The 19,755-nt window shown below is 33.7% G+C and overlaps 1 protein-coding gene across 1 annotated transcript; it reads left to right on the forward strand.

Annotated features, from left to right (window-relative positions):
- The first annotated feature begins 1,899 nt into the window (after positions 1–1,899).
- LOC106661090 (beta-1,4-mannosyltransferase egh) lies at positions 1,900–9,131 on the forward strand. Its single transcript, XM_014384241.2, has 3 exons — positions 1,900–2,130; positions 4,022–4,833; positions 6,916–9,131. The coding sequence occupies exons 2-3, from the start codon at positions 4,030–4,032 to the stop codon at positions 7,486–7,488; spliced, it is 1,377 nt and encodes a 458-aa protein (XP_014239727.1). The 5' UTR covers positions 1,900–2,130; positions 4,022–4,029; the 3' UTR covers positions 7,489–9,131.
- Positions 9,132–19,755: the final 10,624 nt, after the last annotated feature.

Raw genomic sequence — 19,755 nt, forward strand, 5'->3', positions numbered from 1 at the left:
AGGGGTCCATGAGCCGTGTACCGTGCCCTGAGGGTATTTTCATTGAGCTTTCTTCTTACAGACCTGCAGGAAATCGAAACATTTTGGATTGTCTTATCAGATTTCTTATCGCAATTCCCGTAATTCTTCAGTTTCGTAAAGCCTGATGTCGGAGAATCTATCGTCTCTCTCGTCCGCAGACCTAGGTCGACCCTGTCCTGGCCTTCTAGTGCGAAGCCCTGTTTCTCAGAACCCTGAAGAACCTTTCCTATTATAAGGTAATTTACACTCAGTCTCCTGGCGACTTCGAGCTGGCTGTATACTTCCTCGAATAATATTATGACCCTGACATTGACATACTCACACAAATGCCTGACTGGAGCCATTGCAAAAGGTTTAAGAATAAGAATAAGAATAATATCAAATGAAATCCAAGAAGGAAAAAGATTAACTGAAAGCCATCTTTAGGAGTAGCAAAAGTCAACTGGTGCATTTTTGTACCTAGTGAGCGGCTTTCCAATAGCTGTGCATCCCACGGTCGGGTGCATAGATGGTTGACCCACCTCCCCGGAAGGGGCAAGCGGGAAAAGTCACCTTAATCTGTGCATAAGTGGCTTCTACACCAAACCTCACGGGATTAACACTGACCATCCGTGAGCAGAGGTGTGTCGCTCCTATCTTGAGAAACTAAACGTGTGATAAGGCAGCTGCGCAACGTTAAAGATTGTCATTTGAGTCATTACTCATTGTCCTTCTGATTACATTACGACCTTAAATGGGAAACATATGTCACAATGTTATTCCCGTAACTAAACTGATTACCCACAAGAGCATATTTAAGACCAAAAAATCAACTAGCGGCTAACTATTGGCGCTATTTCTATCACCTTTTCCTTTATACATTGGGATAACTATGCATTGTTTTAATTCTTCAAGGAAGTGTCTTTCATGAAAACATAAATTTATGGTTTTCTGGTTTAGGCAGTGTGGCACCCACTTGCTTAAAACAATTGATGCTATCCATAACGAACAGTTGCATTAGACATGCTGTAATATTGAATGTTTTGTTTCCTCTAAAAGGTTTTAAAAATAGATTATTTACATAGGATTTTATAGAGTTAAATGTTCTATGACATTGCCAATGGTTTCGAATTTTTTAATTATGTCTATAGGAATATTATCTTGATGAACATACTTCTTACCTTATACTACTTGAAGACTATCATCTTTTATGCGTATTGTCTACTAATGCCTTATACAATTAAAACATAGTCTATCAACTTTTCTACTGCAAGAAGAATTCTGTTACGTTTTTGTGGTGCAGATCGATTTTTTCACCTTTAGACTGTCCTCCAAATCTTTTCGTTATTTCATTTGTTTTGTTTTATTTTATAGAGGGATAATAAGAAAACAATCTTGGCGTTGCTATAAAAACACTACCCCATTTCATTATTTCACATAGATATCATAACTATGTTTCAAAAACGATAAAAAAAGCACGTTCTTGGAAATTTGTTGTTAAAGACTATTAAACGTCGGACCGGAAATTTCCTAAGTAGGTGTATGCTGGATCTGCGTATTTCGTTGTTCCAGCCGGTCGTTGGATGACGTTGGAATTTCACGATTCATCAGTTCTTTTAAAATATTTTTTTAGTTTATTATTCAACCCAAAAAATGGTACGAAACGCCTCTAAACCGTCAGGTTCAATTGATGAGCCCCTTCCGTACATCGTGTTAATAAATTTAACAATGTAAAATATAAAAAAAATAGTTTAACTTTATTATCTATTTAATACTATTAGTGATTAAAGTTTAAATAATGTAGATAAATTAATTATTTTTTAATTCGAAGTGTGAAGTGAAGTCAGTGGGTGTGGTTTCTCAGTCCGCTCATGTTGGCATCATTGGGTAGTGATTAACCGTAACCTAAAGGGAATGTTACGGTTAAAATTCCTAGTTGGGATATTATACTGATAAATAACTATTTCCAATTGTTGAAATTGTTTAAATATTTGAAATTGGGCTTTTATAGAGAGAAGGGTGTAAAATGGGAAAACTGGTCATCTAATCGGGCCCGGTGTGACATGAGGAGAACCGGTGTCACGCGGATTGTTTGCTGATTGACCGTGAGACGTCTCTCCTTTGATTCCGGTAAGAAAGATATTAATTAAAACGAGCTTTATTTATAAATTTTATCGTGAAAAAATGCAAAGTTTGGCTGAGCCGTAACAGTCCGGTAGATTACATCATTTTTCAACGGTTTACAAGTCCAAATAAAACTTATGACTGTGTTTATACCGTTTCATAAATTACTAGTTGTAATACACCGAAATAATATCGATTATTGCTCAATTCTTCAGTGATTTGACATTCTGTGTATATATGAAGTTTCAGGGATGAGATAACAGATAGGAAGCGACTGGAAACACTTGATTATCGATTTGTGCTTATCAGAAATGTTTTCAGGATTTACACTTGTGAAACCTAGTTTTGTAAGAACTTTCGTTGTATTTCACTTTAACAGACTGCCTTTTTCATCAGACAGTGATAAACCAAAGTCGATTGTGATATTAATTTAAGCCTGCAATAGTACGTATGGGATATCCCATCCTCCAGACCTGATCATTGCGTTCAGGCCCTGTGACGCTAAGTGAACATCATATAAAAAAGCTAACAGCATTACTGGGTGTGGTCATCAGAGAGGCTTTTGCGTGACCTGTATATGGCCCTCCGAGAATCTGAGCTTGAAACGAAGAATTGTCCTTACCCAATTATGACCCTCCTACGTGGGTCGATGTTAGCTCGATGCAACTTCGACACAAGTTTTGTCATAACTCAACTTCCTGTGTAAATAGGCAGGCAAACATTCACAGTTCAACCCCATTTCGTTCCGTTCTCAAATTTTTTGCAACACGACTTGGATTCGACTTGTGCAACCTGCAGTGCATTGCAAAAATTAGGGTTAGTATGGGAAGCATCGAACATAAAATTTGTAGAGGATATGGAAAAGCGTCCTGAATTGTACAATTACACCCTCCTTGCTTATTCCAGAAAGGAAACAATGGTGAAGGCGGTTTTTTATGAGTTGTACGAATTAATACAACCTCCTATATGTTTAATGATGATATTAGAACCTTCAGAATGACCAAACAATTAAATAAAAATTATGTACACATGTGTACATAGTATACATACATAATAAATTTTTCAATTAATTTAGTTACATTACAGTGTAGCCAGTTAAGCATAAAAAAACAGTAGCTAAATTTAATTTAAAAGTCGAACTTCAAAAATTTTAATTTAATTTAAAATTTAACCATTGAAAAAACAGTATTTCCATATTGCCCAAGCAGTGATGCCATTGAAGTCATAAAATAATGGTATAAATATTCTCTGTAAGCATTTGAATTAAGGATTTATTTTTGCTCGAAGTGGTGGCATAAAATCACTTGGGTAAGTAAAACCCACGAAATAGGGGGGATTTTGTTCCAACATTTGTAGATTCTATTGTGAACGATCTTTTATTCTAAAATAGTTGTGAAATATACAAACTGCTCTAATTATGTCATTGATCTTATTTAGGTCTCGGCATTGTATTGGATTGAGTGTTTGGATTTTTTTCTACCATCATACCAAAAGTGCATTCAATTGTTTTTCTTCTGCAGCTTAATCAGTAATTTATTAATGTACAGATGTACACATTTTTTTTCGCCTCCTTTTCATTTGAAGTTATCAGTAGAACATGATAATGTTCACTCATCACTTGAATTACTCATTATGCCACATTTAAAAAACCGTTTATATGGTTCTATGGTTAGAATTCTCTTGGCAAGACGTGAGTAGAATGAACAAAAATGGACCTCTGTCCTCATGTTTAAGTCGAGCCGAGGTTGCGTTGCAGTTTTATGACAACCGCAAGCTGACCTATGTACGGATGTCCTGAAAATAGGTCATATATATGATTATGTTAATATTTTTCAAACTCTTTCTTGTTAGTTATTTTAAATTATTATCTTCTAATGGAAAACTTTTCTGATTTCAGGATTTGAAATGTTGAAGAGTGTGATAAAACATGGACTTCACTGTCTACTACTTTTCACAGTGATTCTAGTTTTTGAAATACTCTCCGGAGGGCTGCGAATGAGTTCAAAAGAAGTGCCGGTGATAGATCCATGGGCGACATACGGATTTTTAGGAACTGTTTTGCTTTATGTGCTGAGACTGTTAGCATTTTTACCGTTGCCACAAGTTCTACTTAATTTCGCTGGTTTGACATTGTACAATGCTTTCCCTGAGAAAGTGGTTTTAAAAGGAAGCCCACTCCTGGCTCCTTTTATTTGCGTGAGAATCGTAACTCGTGGTGACTATCCGCAATTAGTGAGGACCAATGTGTACAGGAACCTGACAAAATGTCTAGATGCCGGTTTAGAACATTTCATTATAGAAGTTGTAACGGATAAGCCTATAAATTTAACAAAAGATCGTAGAATCGTAGAAACAGTCGTACCAAAGGATTATAAAACAAAAAGCGGCGCTTTGTTCAAGGCTCGTGCACTTCAGTATTGTTTAGATGTTAATGCCAATGTGTTATCAGATAACGACTGGATTGTCCATTTAGACGAAGAAACACTTCTTACTGAAAACTCGATCCGAGGGATACTGAACTTTGTCTTAGATGGAAAACATTGTTTTGGGCAAGGGCTGATAACGTACGCTAATGAAGAAGTGGTCAACTGGGTGACAACACTAGCGGACAGCTTCAGAGTCGCTGATGATATGGGAAAATTGAGGATGCAATTTTCATTTTTTCACAAGCCATTGTTGAGTTGGAAAGGCTCTTATGTTGTGACACAGGTAAAAAAATATATCAGTTTTATAGTTTATATGCAATTGATGAATTTCCCCAATTTGATATTTTGTTAAAATTTCACAAAATAATTATTTTTATAAGTTAATAATATCACTACCATTAAGCTTGTTCAAATTGTTTTATGTTGCAGTCAAATTAATATTTTTTTAACACATAACCCAATAATCAGGAAATTTTATACAATATGAATACTTTATGAATATGGCTAAAAATGGTGATATGATTGAAAATATGATGGGATTGTGGTAGCCGAGTGGTTAGGACATCCGATTCGTATTTGCCGTGCTAGTGGTTCAGGGTCCAAATTCTAGCCCGTGTGTTAATTGATCATAATGACCCCCTGAACCTGTGTCACTTTTACGTTTTGAAACATCTGACTGTATTCATTGTCTTAGGTTCTACCTAGAATCATGATTAAAAGCTCTCTACTTAATGCTCCGTTATTATTCATCAAAGTTGTCATTTTGGATCCGACAAGGATCAGATTACTCGGACTACGCTTACTATCCTTTATCCTTTGAATCGTGGATGACCTGACTGAAACTACCATTCTCGTTGCATTCATAGTCGATAACAGCAGCACTATCCTCTGACCCTGATCATACAATTGCTTCGAAAGAACAAAAAAGCAAGTGTATCCATGCCATATTTACACTTTAAAGAATTTAACTTCTTTTGTTGCCTTTGGTTCCACGTGGACTCACAACTAAAATGTGTTCTTCCAAATAGCAAAATTAAAATAGGTCGATTTGAAGTAAAACAGAATCTAAAAAAAGTTAATTTGAAATTAAAAAAAGGTCGATTTGAAGTAAAAAAGAGTTTAAAAAAGGTTAATTTGAAATTAAAATGTGTTAATTTGAAGTTAAACAAGTCTAAAAAAAGAAAAAATTAATTTCATATTAAAAAAGGTTGATTTGAAGTGATAGAGTCTAAAAAAAGAAGAAAGGTTAATTTAATATTAAAAAAAGGTTGATTTCAAATAAAAAAACAGTGTTACAAAAGATAAAAGGTTAATTTAAAATGAAAAAAAAAGTTGATTTGAACTGAAAAAAAGTCTAAAAAAAGAGAAAGGGTTCATGTGAAATTAAAAAATGGTTGATTTGATGTAAAAAAGCGTCTAAAAAAGAAAAAAAGGTTAATTTGAAATAAAAAAAGGTTGATTTGAATTAAAAAAAGAGAAAATGTTAATTTGAAATTAAAAAAGATCAAAAGTTACATTACAGTGTAGAAATTTCAGGTTTTATGTAAAGAAACGTGATTTTCTTAAATAAACATCAAACAGAAAAATTGGAACTTTTGAACAGGTTGAGATAAAACCATAAGGTTTACTACTGCCCTTTAAATGTACTGTCACTGAATTGTTTATTTATTTTTTAAACATGAGCTGTCCACTGCATATAGGAATTTTTCATCTTATATTTCATACCATCCCCTAAGTTTTTTAATGCTTAAAAAAGGGTTAATTTGAAATGAAAAAAGGGTAATTTGAGTTAAACAAGTTAATTTGAAATTCAAAAAAGTAAAATTGAATTAAAAAAATGTTAATTTGCAATTAAAAAGGGTTAATTTGGAGTTAAAAAAGAGTTAATTTGAAATGAAAAAAGGGTTAATTTGAAGTTAAAAAGAGTAAACTTGAATTGAAAAAAATTAATTTGCAATTAAAAAGGATTAATTTGAAGTTAAAAAGAGTTAATTTGAAATTAAACAAATGTTAATTTGAGTTTAAAAAGTTAATTTGAAATAAAAAAGGTGAAATTGAATTAAAAAGTTACTTTGAATTTAAAAAAGGTGAAATTGAAATTCAAAAGGGTTAATTTGAAATTTAAAAATGTTAATTTGCAATTAAGAAGGGTTAATTTGAAGTTAAAAAGAGTTAATTTTAAATGAAAAAAAGTTAATTTGAAATTAAAAAACGGTCCATTTGATGGAAAAAAGCTTTATATTTCCTCTGCATAGACTAAAATATTAGTTGACTTATTTTTCCAATCAGATTATTGTCAAATTGTTAGAAAGACAAAAGAAAAAGATTAAATTTAAAACAGTTAATCAAATTAATGTATTTACAGATGAAAGCTGAGCGAGATGTGTCATTTGACAATGGACTGGATGGCTCGGTCGCTGAAGATTGCTTTTTTGCGATGAGAGCATTCAAACAAGGATACACATTTAACTTCATCGAAGGAGAGATGTGGGAGAAATCCCCGTTCTCTCTATGGGATTTTGTTCAACAACGAAAGCGCTGGCTTCAGGGTATATTGTTGGTAGTACACAACAAAAACATACCATTGAAAAATAAATTTTTACTAGGTATCACTTGTTATTCGTGGGTAACTATGCCTCTATCAACATCAAATATCATACTCGCTTCTGTCTGTCCTATCCCCTGCCCCCCGCTAATGGATTTCCTATGTGCGTTCATCGGTGCTGTCAGTATTTACATGTATATTTTTGGCGTTATTAAATCATTCTCACTTTATAGATTTGGCATATTGAAATTTTGCCTTTGCATCTGTGGAGCTTTAGCAACGATTCCTGTTAACATAGTAATTGAAAATGTTGCCGTCATATTGGGTTTAATCGGTAAAAAACACAAATTCTACATTGTAAAAAAAGATTTAAGATTTACAGAAACTGTTTAAAAATTGTTATATTTTGTACATTTATCAGTTATATATATTTTTTTCTCTTTCAATTAGCCATTATAAACCCCAAAACAAGTATTGATAACAGTCTCTTAAATGGCAGCTTCTTACTTATGTTAACAAATGGCATGGTAAATATGCCAGAACATAACTGCACAAAAACTAACGGTTTTATATTTCATAATTTATTATGAATTTATTAAAAAAAATAATTTATTTTAAAAAAATTACTAGTAAAAAAAGTGTACAAGTAAATCATTACTAAATAGGTCTTGTACAAGAATAGCTTTCAAAATTTGTTAAAACAATTTATTTAGAATTTTTATATTAGAAACAAATATCTTCTCTAATGTCAAAATGTTTTAAGTATTCATGGGTGAGATGTATAAAACTGTAGTTTTGCTTTGGAATGTTTTTTGAACCGTTTAATGCTTGAAATCTACGTTTGATATAACAGTCTGCATATTGTGCATAATTGAAACTTTTGATTCTCTTCCTAGTTTCATATTATATGTAAGAGTAGGTTTAAAAATGTGTATTCGATTTATTTAGGCGCATAGAGATTAATATTTATGATACCAAAATAATTTAAAAGACTGAAAACCAAAGAATTTTACTTTGAGTCTTTGCATATACAAATTATAGAAATTATGAGGCACTATTTATAATTATTTACATTATTGTTTGTAGAGATTTTCAAAATTTTCGGAAGATTTGCAGTTGTATTGTCGGAGAAGAAATTAAATTATTAAATCTACTTACTTTGGGTGTGTTGGAACTAATCAGACCCATAGGCTTTTTATTTGTTTTAAGAGATCAATTTTTCGGGGGCATCCTTGAATCCTTGAAATTATTAAAATTCATACTGTCATAATGAAATTAGCTAGTCAGTTAAAAGTTATATTGATTTTTTTTTTACATTTTGAAAGTAAAATTTAATAATTTAATTCACCAACCGATCAATTTAAATTGGATTTATCAATTTAATTTCTCTTTTTTTTTGCCTTCATTAAATGTCAGAACCTTGTAGTTATTAGCGTAACATTTAAAATGGACCATCTGATATTATTTGTGAACAATTTGATGATTTTCCTCTTATTTTAATTATTGTTAGATAAAAAGTTTTTGTAGTTGATTATAGTAGCTGTTTTCTGTGTTGCATATGTTCATATAACTTTAAATGGTATGTTTGAGATACGAGGGCTGCCAGGTCATTAAAACTGTCATACAACCATATCATTTATTAAAGTAATTTAGATTATAAAAAAATTACATGAACAATTTCTAATAATAGAAATGCTTAAAAGATATTTTCTTTTCTAGACTTAAAATTCAGAACAAATTAGTTTACTTATATTTATATTGTATACATCCCCCCAATATATTGTTTAATATAATTTTGTTAATAATCTTATTGGGAAAGATTGCACTCTCACGAATTTCCATTGTTTTAACATTTTCAGAAGAGTATGAGAAAAAAATTGTTTTATTTAACAATTGTTGCAGTAAGAAAATTGAATTTTTGTCAATACATAAAATATAACTCACTGAAGATGCAACCAGACGATGAAAAACAGAAAAGCTGAGCTAGTTGGAATGGAGCTTATCCTTCACATGCAGGCAATTTCCATTACTTTCATGATTGAACTCAATGCAGACTCTGCTAATCAAAGGCAAACATTTTAATTTTGCAATAATAAAATCTGTGCCTATGATAAAATTCTAATAACAATTCTTCAAGTACACAGGACCCTAATTTAAAAAAACAAAACAAAAAAACTATTCTATAAACTGGAAACAGTCAACTGGGACTGTAAATTTAGTTAAGTGCTTTGGATATTCCTTTGTGGACTAAAGTAATGGCAAGGTGTGGGAGAATTAAAAAAAGTATCCTTAGAAAACCTTTTATTTTATTGGTGTATTCATATTTTCATTGTCCGTGAATGTATTCTAAGCCTTGAGTTAATTAACATATTTTACTTAATGATGTTTAAATTCAAGGCAATTCTTTTTTTTCCACTTAATTTATTTAAATAGAATAAAAATCCTTATGTACTATAAATTGTCTGTGATTTATCAAATACATTGATCTTAGAAATTTGGTATAAAAATTATTTAAAACTACTTAATGATATGCTGTGTTCAATTTAGTAAATTATGGAGTGCAGTTTTTTGCACACAAATCTCCCCGACAAATTAGTTTAAACAAATAAAACTGTACGAATACGTCTATTAGTAATTGACAGACCTCTGCACCGTTTTGTGTGCTTGTATAAAAAAAAAGGTTTACATATTACATATCTTACATTTTTATTTAACTTAATGAATCTTTATTTTTGTATTTGTGTACACTGACTTTGTGATCATCCAAAGTTCTGTTTTTTAGGTTTTTTTATTCAGTGATCATAAGTTAAACTAATTGGTCAATTATAAAAGGAACAAGTAGCTTTTGTCAGTCAAATTAAGACTTTTTAATTCCGAACATTAAATTAACCATTTTACATTAAAAACTTTAAATTATCCCATTTTTATTTCTAATTGACCCTTTTTAATTTGGAATGGACCTTTTTAATTTCAAATTGTCTCTATTTATTTAAAATTAATACTTTTTAATTTCAAATTAACCCTTTCTTTAAAAATAAAAACCTTGAGATGTAAAGTAAAATTCTTGTATAAAAAATAAATAAGTAATAAATAAAATTAATTAATTAAAAATGAGGCTAAAAAATTTAGGCTCTGAGACCATATAAAAATTAATCATAATTGAAATTAGCAATTATGTAAAATTACATATAATTCACTAATTTCGTGGTCCACTTGACCAATTAATATATTACAATTAATTAAGGTTTTTAGTTGAGATAAAAAAGTCTGAGTTGGCAAAAAAGTTGAAAAATGGTAAAAAGGAGGGAAAATTAAAAAAAGGTGGGGTTGAGATAGGAAGTTGGTGTCCAATTGGATCGAGGTCACGATAGCTCAAGTGGTAGAGCAGCGGCGTATCTAGCCGAAAGTCGTGGGTTCGAATCCCGCTTGTGCCATTGACTTTTTTATCTCATCTAAAAACCGTAATTAATTGTATTACATATAAAAACAAATTCTATTTCATTAGTCTCTTAGACGGCCGTATGAAAATTAATCACAATTAAATTGGAAATTATAAGAAATTAAATTTAAAAATAAATGATTCTTATTTTAATTTGAGATTAAAAAATTAAATACAATCAAAATTTGAAGTGATGGTAAATAAAATTTAAAAAAAAATTTTCATCTTGTAATTTATGTTTTTTTAAATTATAAATTAATTGTGCTCTTAAAACCCACAATTTTTTATATTTATTTTAAATAATTTTTAATTTTAATTTCACTTAATTCTCGTATAGTGTTTACAGAGCCCAATTATTTTATATTAAAAAAAAATTCTCAAATATAAAGGAATTTTACTTTACAATGCTCATATTTCATACTATTTCATAAGTTTTTTAAAAATAGAAAAAAAGTTAATTTGAATTTAAAAATGGTTAATTCCATACAAAAAGGCATTAATTTCAAATTAAAAATGGTTAATTTGATGCAAAAAATGTTTAAGTTGATGGGAAAAAAGCAATAACTCTGTAATAAATCAGATTGGAGTCAGATTAATAAACTAAATAAGAAAGTACAATTATAATTGTATTGATAGATCAACATTAACATTTAATTATTTTTTACCCTTATGTTTTTTCTTTCTTTAACTGTTACCATTGTCAGTTCAGAATCTGAATCAATTTTGTTTTAAAGTACATTCAATGTAACATAGTATGTTTTTTAGTATGTGTGTTTTAGACTAAGTTGAAATTGTACATTATAAAATGAAAAGGTGCTTCAAAAGCCCGTGGAAATGTGTAAACATAAACTGCCAGGTTTGAAACATAAATTTAAGAAAAAAAAAGTTTTATAACATTACCTCTAGCTGGAACTTTTTTCACTGATTACATTTTTAAATGTTTACCTAAAGTAGAGATTCAATATTATTGAACCATTTTTAAAGTTGAACCTTTTAAACTTAGCTATCGTGTAATATTGCTCAATACTGTTTGAAACTGTATGACGCAGCTAGTCTCATTGTTTCGTATTTGAGCTTATTATTGTTTTCTAGATCTATGGTATTTTATTATTCTACTTTTCATTCAACTTTGTCTATTCATTAACATAAAGATCCTTGTATCAAGGAATGTTTTTCGAAGATTTCTTCTCTGTTTTATAACCAGAACTCGAAACAATGAGCATCACTGAAAACTTAGATGTGTATTTTGTCACGATGGCAGAATTTTTTCTTTATAAATTGTAAAACCATTCTTGTGAAAAACAACATTGTACATTATTTTATAAATAAAATGGCAATTCTGTATTTTTTTAGATAATGGTTTTATTCTGAAGTCTGAATATAACTCCTGGTTATTTTGAGTGATGTATCTATCACTGGAGCCTTGTGGGGACGATAATGGGTCATATTGTTGCTTAATTTAACATAGTTTTAAGAGAAATATGATAACACCAAGTAGTAAAGATTTATTGGACATTTGTTTTAGAATTATGGGCCACCTACCGAAAGAAAGGTACATTACATCCTAAAAATAACTGGTTTTTGTACAACCAATAGTTATCTCCTGCCTACCCTTCAAAATAGTGGTACTATTTGCGTGACATGTCCTCTAGTCCCACAAGTCACAGTATGCTTTTAAATTGAATTCATTTTCTTTATTTTAACTGCACTTGTGGTATATATGAAAAGATCAGTCATCTAAGGATAGCTCTAAATTGTTTATTTAATAAAAAAGCAAGGGGCTAAGAACACAGCCCTGCTCTACTCCCTTAAATACTATACCCTATTTAAAGACATTTTACTCCACACCACCAATTTATTTTTATTTTAATCACTCCCTAAGGTGCTGTCCTGATACCTGTTGGTAGCTAGGTCACAAGGATTCTCCTTGAGCCAAATGCTTGCTGGGTCTTTGCTACCTCACTAACCAAGTTAGGTTCCAGGGGCTTTTGATAGCTAGGTCGTTTCAGCCTTGAACACATGGAAAATATAATCTAGCCTAAACTAACACACAGAGTACAATCACACAAATAAATACATTCACACCTATGTGCAGTGTACTCATTCTGGTGGTCGGCGGAGTGCTTGATATTCCTTCACCGAACTACATACAAATATACAAGCTATAAGATGTATTTGTCTTAGTAATAAGCTAACCTAAATTATGGTCAACGGAGTACTTTCATAAATACAGTCAACTCTTGATAATTCGAAACCCAAGGGGCGACGAAAATAATTTGAATTTTCAAGATGAAAGAAAAAATAATTATTAAGAGTTGATTTTTAAAAGTTCCTACTTAAATTGTGCACATATAAAACACTGTAAAAATTATTAAAAAGATGAAATAGATCAAATGTAAAATTGAATATTGTTAAACATTAATATTAACAAAAATTCATGAAGCGGTTTTTGTTTCAATGTGGCATGACGTCTTTTATCTAAGCGATTTTACAAGGTGACCAGTGGTAAGAACATATTGACAAAACACTGACCACCAAACATAACAAACTACAGAAAATAGAAGAAACTTTAGGCTAAAAGGAAGTAGATAATACGTGGAAATTTAGAGAACATTAAATGAAAAAGTTAGAACACCACCCAACGTATGGTCCATATATAATTTTATTTGTAAGTAATATGAGGGAAATAATAGAAAAAATAATCCATGTTTGAAATAACACATTTAAAAATGGAATTTCTCTGAATGAAAACAACAGAAAATAAGAAAAATAACAGAGGTAGTGAGGCGACCGCTGAGAAAGCCGGATTCTCAGTCTCTTTATCAAAAACTGTATCCATTTTTGCAGATTAAGGAGTGCACAAAGCACCCTTAAACCATTGCATAGGACACCGGTGCGGTTCCTCAGTCTCATATTTGATTCAAAGCTGAGATGGCAATCACACATCGAAAACGTCAAGATCCATTACAGGTTGAGCCCTTGACCTTATATATTGGCCACATCAGTTGAGCGGGCTAGGAGACCCTAGAAAAATTAGGGATGGTTAGGTTATTTGAAGCGATGGTTTGTTTAAAATCGTTCTATAGTTTTATAACCTATTCCTTAGTGAAGCCCAGACTATTATCAGGCACGTTCAGAACTAGACTCTTGGCCAGCCTTTGCTGCGAGCTGGGTTACCGTACTAACTTCAGAGAGAAAGCTTATCATCAGCTATGTAGCCGGGTCCATAACCAAGAGGAGCCATCTACCGGACATAATCCTAGGCTGCCCATACAAGGGAATGAATCTCATGGGTGGACTGGAATGCATTGGGGTACTCAAGCTGGGACCCAACAGTTAATGACCGGGCCTTACTTATCGAGAACCACTCTGGCCAAATCGTCTATACCACCTACACCTCAAGTTCATCGAGATTAGGTCGAAATATGACGGTTTTCGCCAGTGCCTGTGGTTATTAAATTTCCACTAGGCGTCGCCACTGCTTCAACAATGCTTCAGACTAAAAAGCAGCAGCCGAGAGTGCAGGACTGTTGTATATAAGCAGGGGGTTAATCCGCTAACAGCAGACTCGACGACGAGATCTCGTCACTAACGAAGCGAGCTATATACTAGCAATAATCATCCAAGGTATTCTTAACAGCTCCTATCGACACTGGATATAACTCTCATCCGGTTCATCTACATGTCCATGGCACTCAACAGCTTCAAAACAAAGCACAATTAGTACACTTCTATCTTATACTCAGATACTTGTCTTCATGACTGGAAAAAGTGTGGCTTGCGCTGTGCTTATTGGGGAGTTCATTTCCAGCAATCTACCTTGGTGTATGCAATCTGCAAGTCACTGGATTCAACCTTCAGTGCATTGTGGGCTCTAAATCGATTGTAGTTGTCTGTCTTGTACTCGCTTCGGCGGTACATATACTAAAATTGGAACGATTGTAGTTGTCTGGGCACTGTACTTATCGGGCCACGCTTCAGACTTTTATCATCGCAAATCCGATGCGCTGGACGACCAATAAATAATGTGGCAAAGAAAAGGTTGCAGCGTTAGCGGACCGGGTCAAGAAAGTCTTGCCCGTAGCAGGTTGCCCAAGAGAGTTTAAGCCGCAGAATAAGGATTATCCAAACCCGACTCACAATAGGCAAGATTGACTCCCGACACTTTTTGCTGGGCCTAAACCCGCGTGTCCGGCATCTATAGAAAAGTGGATCGATGTGTCCCAATAAAGCGAAGCGTGTTATTCCATGGCTCCATATAGAGGGCTTGTAAGAGAATTGTGATCGAGTAAGACAGCGAATCTTTGGATCCCATGTTCCTATTTTAGGAGGAAATATGGGTATTCTTGTATTTTTTTCTATTAAGCTCATATATCACACATATCACTTCAGGACTGTAGGGATTTTTAAATGTACATAGCTTATATATGTTTATGTGTGTGTTGTGTTTGTGTAAAAGTAAATTATTAGCGAGAATGGAATGGGTTTGACCGCTCCCCCAGGGAATATCGAGAATTCTGGGTTTGTTATATAACCACACTGCTATGTTTGTGATAATGTATTGTTTTATCCTGTTGTTGAGGAACAAATGACTAGCATTTTCGGATAACGATTTAGTTTCCATATCAAAGCAGAGAGTGAGTAACAAAACAAAACGCTCAATTGGCTTAGGTTGGACAACGCGTGAAAGAAAAATGAATGATAAAAGAAAACACGGAGAGAGCCGTCGATCATCTCAGCTGTCTGCCGGCCATAAACTTCCCACACTATATATATATATATAAAGTTAACCTTTTCGTGAGAATGTATTTATAAGCGCGAATGTTTAGTACAAGAGCGTATTAGATTTGTTAGTGTATGTCTAGTTTTCATGTATAAAGGGTTGAATATATTCCCCCTCTATAGAGTACTTCATCGGGCTAATTGTGTTTCAAATAAATTAATCAGAAAGAATGTATTTAATAACCAACCACATCCGTAAAAATGTCTGGTTTTATTTTATAAATAATTAATAATACGTTGTTTTTTATTTGGAAAAAAATCGGTTTTAACATTTTTCTCAGTCATATTTCTGTAGTTACTATTGCGAATAGTTGAAATTTAAAATATTGAATTTTTTTAAGGAAAAAACGGAAGTAATTGATTTTTGATGAGTAGATCGAGACGGGAAATAAGCGAACAGGGCTTTCCGGACTCCTATATGTTTCTAACTTCCTGGCATTGCGAGTTGAGCCATATTGACCGGTCACACCGTCAGCGCCCCTTTCAAATCAAACAAACAGTGTGCAAACCCCCAGAATAACTTATTAACGATCAATAACGCAATAATCGTAGTCAATATGTACAAAATTAATTATAATAGCTTTTAAGACAATTGTCCACCCACTAATCGGCCGATAAACCGAGAACGACGTGTATTATAAGTTAGCCCAAAGAAAATTTCATCCAAATACAAAATAATTTACCAAATTTTTTCTAATAAAATATAATGATTATTTGGAAGTCGTTAGATGCGGTCTGGTGTGACGTAGGTTGTAGGAAAACATTTTCTTTATCGTGCCAACGTTTCGATCTTTATTGAGATCATCTTCAGGGCTCAAAGTGTTTATTTTTCTTCTGTGTCGTGTTGAGAGTGCCCAAAACAAACAGTTTGAGCCCTGAAGATGATCTCAATAAAGATCGAAACGTTGGCACGATAAAGAAAATGTTTTTCTAAACCTACGTCACACCAGATCGCATCTCACCATCTCCAAATAATCTATTCTTTATGACATTTAAAAGTTAGTTCTGTCACGTTTTTTAAAATTAACGATGATTTTACGTATTTGCAGTTTTGAATGAAATTTGTTCATAAACAGATCGATTACCAGGTGCCTTTGAACGTTCACGATTTAAACTGCCTAAACCGAAAATATGAATAAATAAATAAGTAGGCAGTATATGAAGACGTAATATAAAGTTTATATTAGATTTACATGGTGACAGTAATGGTAAACTAATGTTTAAAGAAGATTGGCAAACAAATTGATACCCAGGGCAAAATAAAGGGGCGTGAAAAGCGTCTATCTGGTCACTAACATCTGAGAAAACTCGTAACATGGGCATAGAGAATCGATTCTCTCAGTGAGTTCATACAATACAAAAGGGACAAATGGACCAACTCTTGGGGTGCCAGACAGGTTAAACCTTCGACAAAACTGGCAAACACATTGTTACAGTTAGGTAGGGTGAAACGCAGAGTTAGGGTTTTATACCAGGCAGTGGCACCTGGGAAATTGTCCAACGGTGACCCCGTACTTATGCAGGTTATGCAATAAGGCGGAAGAAAGTGCCAACGAGGTCATCTTCGAATGCGAAGTAACTGCTCAGTGCTGAGGCATCACAACCAATGATCTAATACTTCTTAAAATAGGATAGAGTCAAAACTAATTGAACTAGGAGGTTAATACGTAAAATACTAAACCTCTCATCCTCCTCCTCCTCATCATCATCAAATGAGTGACAGGGTGTCGGAGAAAACACCTACATATGAGAATATTTGATCCTGACCCAATTGTTGGTTATGCAATGAAGAGGAAGAAACTGCCAACCGTATTATTTTTGAATGCGAGGCTACTGCTCAATAGAGACATAACCTAGGATTATCAAGGAGACGTGGGAAAAAGAATTTCAACAATGACATTCAATGACCTTAAAAGAAGGACCGAGTCAGTAGAACTAAATCAAGGAGCTAGGAAAAGTACAATATGCCAAAGACTGCATTGTTTGGGGAAACCCGAAAATACTAGCAAATGGCCACAGCATGACCAGCGCAACCTGTTTACATACTCTTGCTACCCCTCGCACGCCCACTTCCCTCTTCATTGCCTGCGAAGTGAAAAAGGATCTGTGCCAGAGCCTGTTGCTTAACCCCCTAGATTTCTTCTTGAAGTCTACGGGGTGGTGGGGAGATCTGTACCTTGGTCGTATCCGACCATCATCAACTCGCTGTTTTGTCTGTCGGCATTTCGAGCCACAAAGCCACCACTGACAGACTATGAAAGGGTCTGTCTTTTGAAACTTTGAACTTTCAAGAGATGTACTTCCCTTAAACAGAAGACATCATTAACAGCTGAAAACGCGACGAGGACCAGGATCAAGTAACACCTTGCAGAACTTGCAGAAAATTTCACAATGCGTAAAAATCGTTTCACCTGACAGCCGGAAAACGGGTTTTAGCCTCTTGAGATTATCCGGTTGATGTAAAATCAGAACAAAGCGAGAACGTGCGAACTTGGAAAGCTTCAAACAACATGGCTTCATAATCTATATTTTTAGTAGAAGCTATCGATATTTCGCAACAAGGGTTAAGAGATTAGATTTCTAGAGATTTTAATCATTTTTGGTTTCTACTTCCTATGTGTTGACGAATAAAGGTTTCTTATGTTCATTTCGTCCTGTTTTGTGTCGTCCCAATGCTAGGTATTTTTGTTTTATTGGCATCTACGTTCGGTGTGCTTAAAAAAAATGATTGAAAATAATGAGACTCTATTTGTTCACTACATCCTCGGTAGATCTAAACACCCATTGCTGACTAAAGGAAACATTGATAAAATTGCATATGTGAGGAAAGGAAACCGGATAAGCTCATTGATTTCTCATTATCGTTTTTAACTTTTTAAACGTTAGCATTGTTTGCCAGTGCGTGAAGAGACCGTACTCCACATTTTAAAATAAACCTGACCTTGATGATGATGGGGATTGGGGATATAGGAGTGGGGGTTTGTTATTCCCAGGCACTGACAACATTTTGGCTTATTTTGCTTTTTCTTTAGTTCCTTGGTTTAATTCAATTGACTCTTTTTTTAAGAAGTAGTAAGTCATTGATTGTCAATGGTGCAATTATTTTTCCCAGGTCTTCTTCGTACCCTAGGTTATGGTACAACTGCATGTAACAATTGAGTAGTTGGTTCGCATTCGAAGTTAATATGGTTGCCAGTTTCTTCCTCATCATTGCATAACCTACAAATGGGGTGACCTTTGGGTCGGTGTTTTCTCAGATGCCATTGACTGATACGTAAATCTACCCCCTGAGTCTCACTGTAGCAAAGTGTTTGCCAGGTTTGTCAAAGGTTTCTTTAACCTTGGGTTTCCTGTCTCGCTAGAGGTTGTCCATTGCCTTTTTTTTTAATGGACCCATTCTGAAATGGAGATGATCTTATTATCCCAAGTATACAGTCATACGTCTATTTGGTCTTGTTGGTCATCTTCCCCTTCCCAGTTTATTTGCTGTCATTGCCGAAATTCTTTTTTGTGGTATGTCTCCAGTTGATTCGCATTCGAAGATAATATCGACAGGAACTTTCCTACATTACCGACGTGTCCTCAAACCCCTATGGACTTACTGCATCCAGCTCTGGGGCTGTGCCAGCAATTCCATCAAAATAAGAGAAGATGCCATAAAGTTTAATTAATCCACCAACAAAGGCTTAAAGGCCATGTCTTTTAGCAGTCTGCCTTCTACGAAAAAGATAGGGCTCGATGGAAAGAGGAATGAATGAAATTCTATAGGTTGTATACACGGATGAGGAAGGACCGAGAAATAGCAGTAGTCCCTCTTTACTGGAGTGTACAGAAGATCTGAAGGTGAAGAGGAAGAATGGTCATCTGATAGAGAGGAGCCAGGCTTATGGCAGGAAGGGTATAACCAGTTCAAGTCCGTGAACAGCCATCTGAGATCTCCTTGGGAAGGCGAAGATATAGCGTATAAAACAATTCATTAGACGTTTAAGCTAAATTTAAGTGTTTCAGTTAGTTCCCAGTACACATCCCCAACAAAAGTGGTGGAGAACAAGGAGGAAAATCGGAGTGCACAAGCTAGAAATTCATGCGAGAAGGCACGACGGAACTGGTGGAGGGCTTCCTTGAGTTCTGATCAAGGATAATCCCAACGTTCATGTTGGACGGCATCCAAACACAACAGCCTGGGACTTTTACTTAAAGACACTTGAAAAATTATCTATCTCGTCCATTAACTCAAGATTAGTTCATACCCACAACTGGATCGTGTCAAATCGACGTAAGACGACCCCCGAGTCCCCACTTACATCGTGGGTATCTAGCCCATGACATCGTAACGGGATTGACAATTTTATATCGACGTTAATAATTTATCAACACCCGTTAAAAGACCTGTTATTTCATTTTCATTTAAAAAAGTCATCATAATAACTGAATTATCT

This window comes from Cimex lectularius, unplaced genomic scaffold, assembly GCF_000648675.2.
Source record: "Cimex lectularius strain Harlan isolate CLEC.00 unplaced genomic scaffold, Clec_2.1 scaffold60, whole genome shotgun sequence".
Taxonomy (NCBI): domain Eukaryota; kingdom Metazoa; phylum Arthropoda; class Insecta; order Hemiptera; family Cimicidae; genus Cimex; species Cimex lectularius.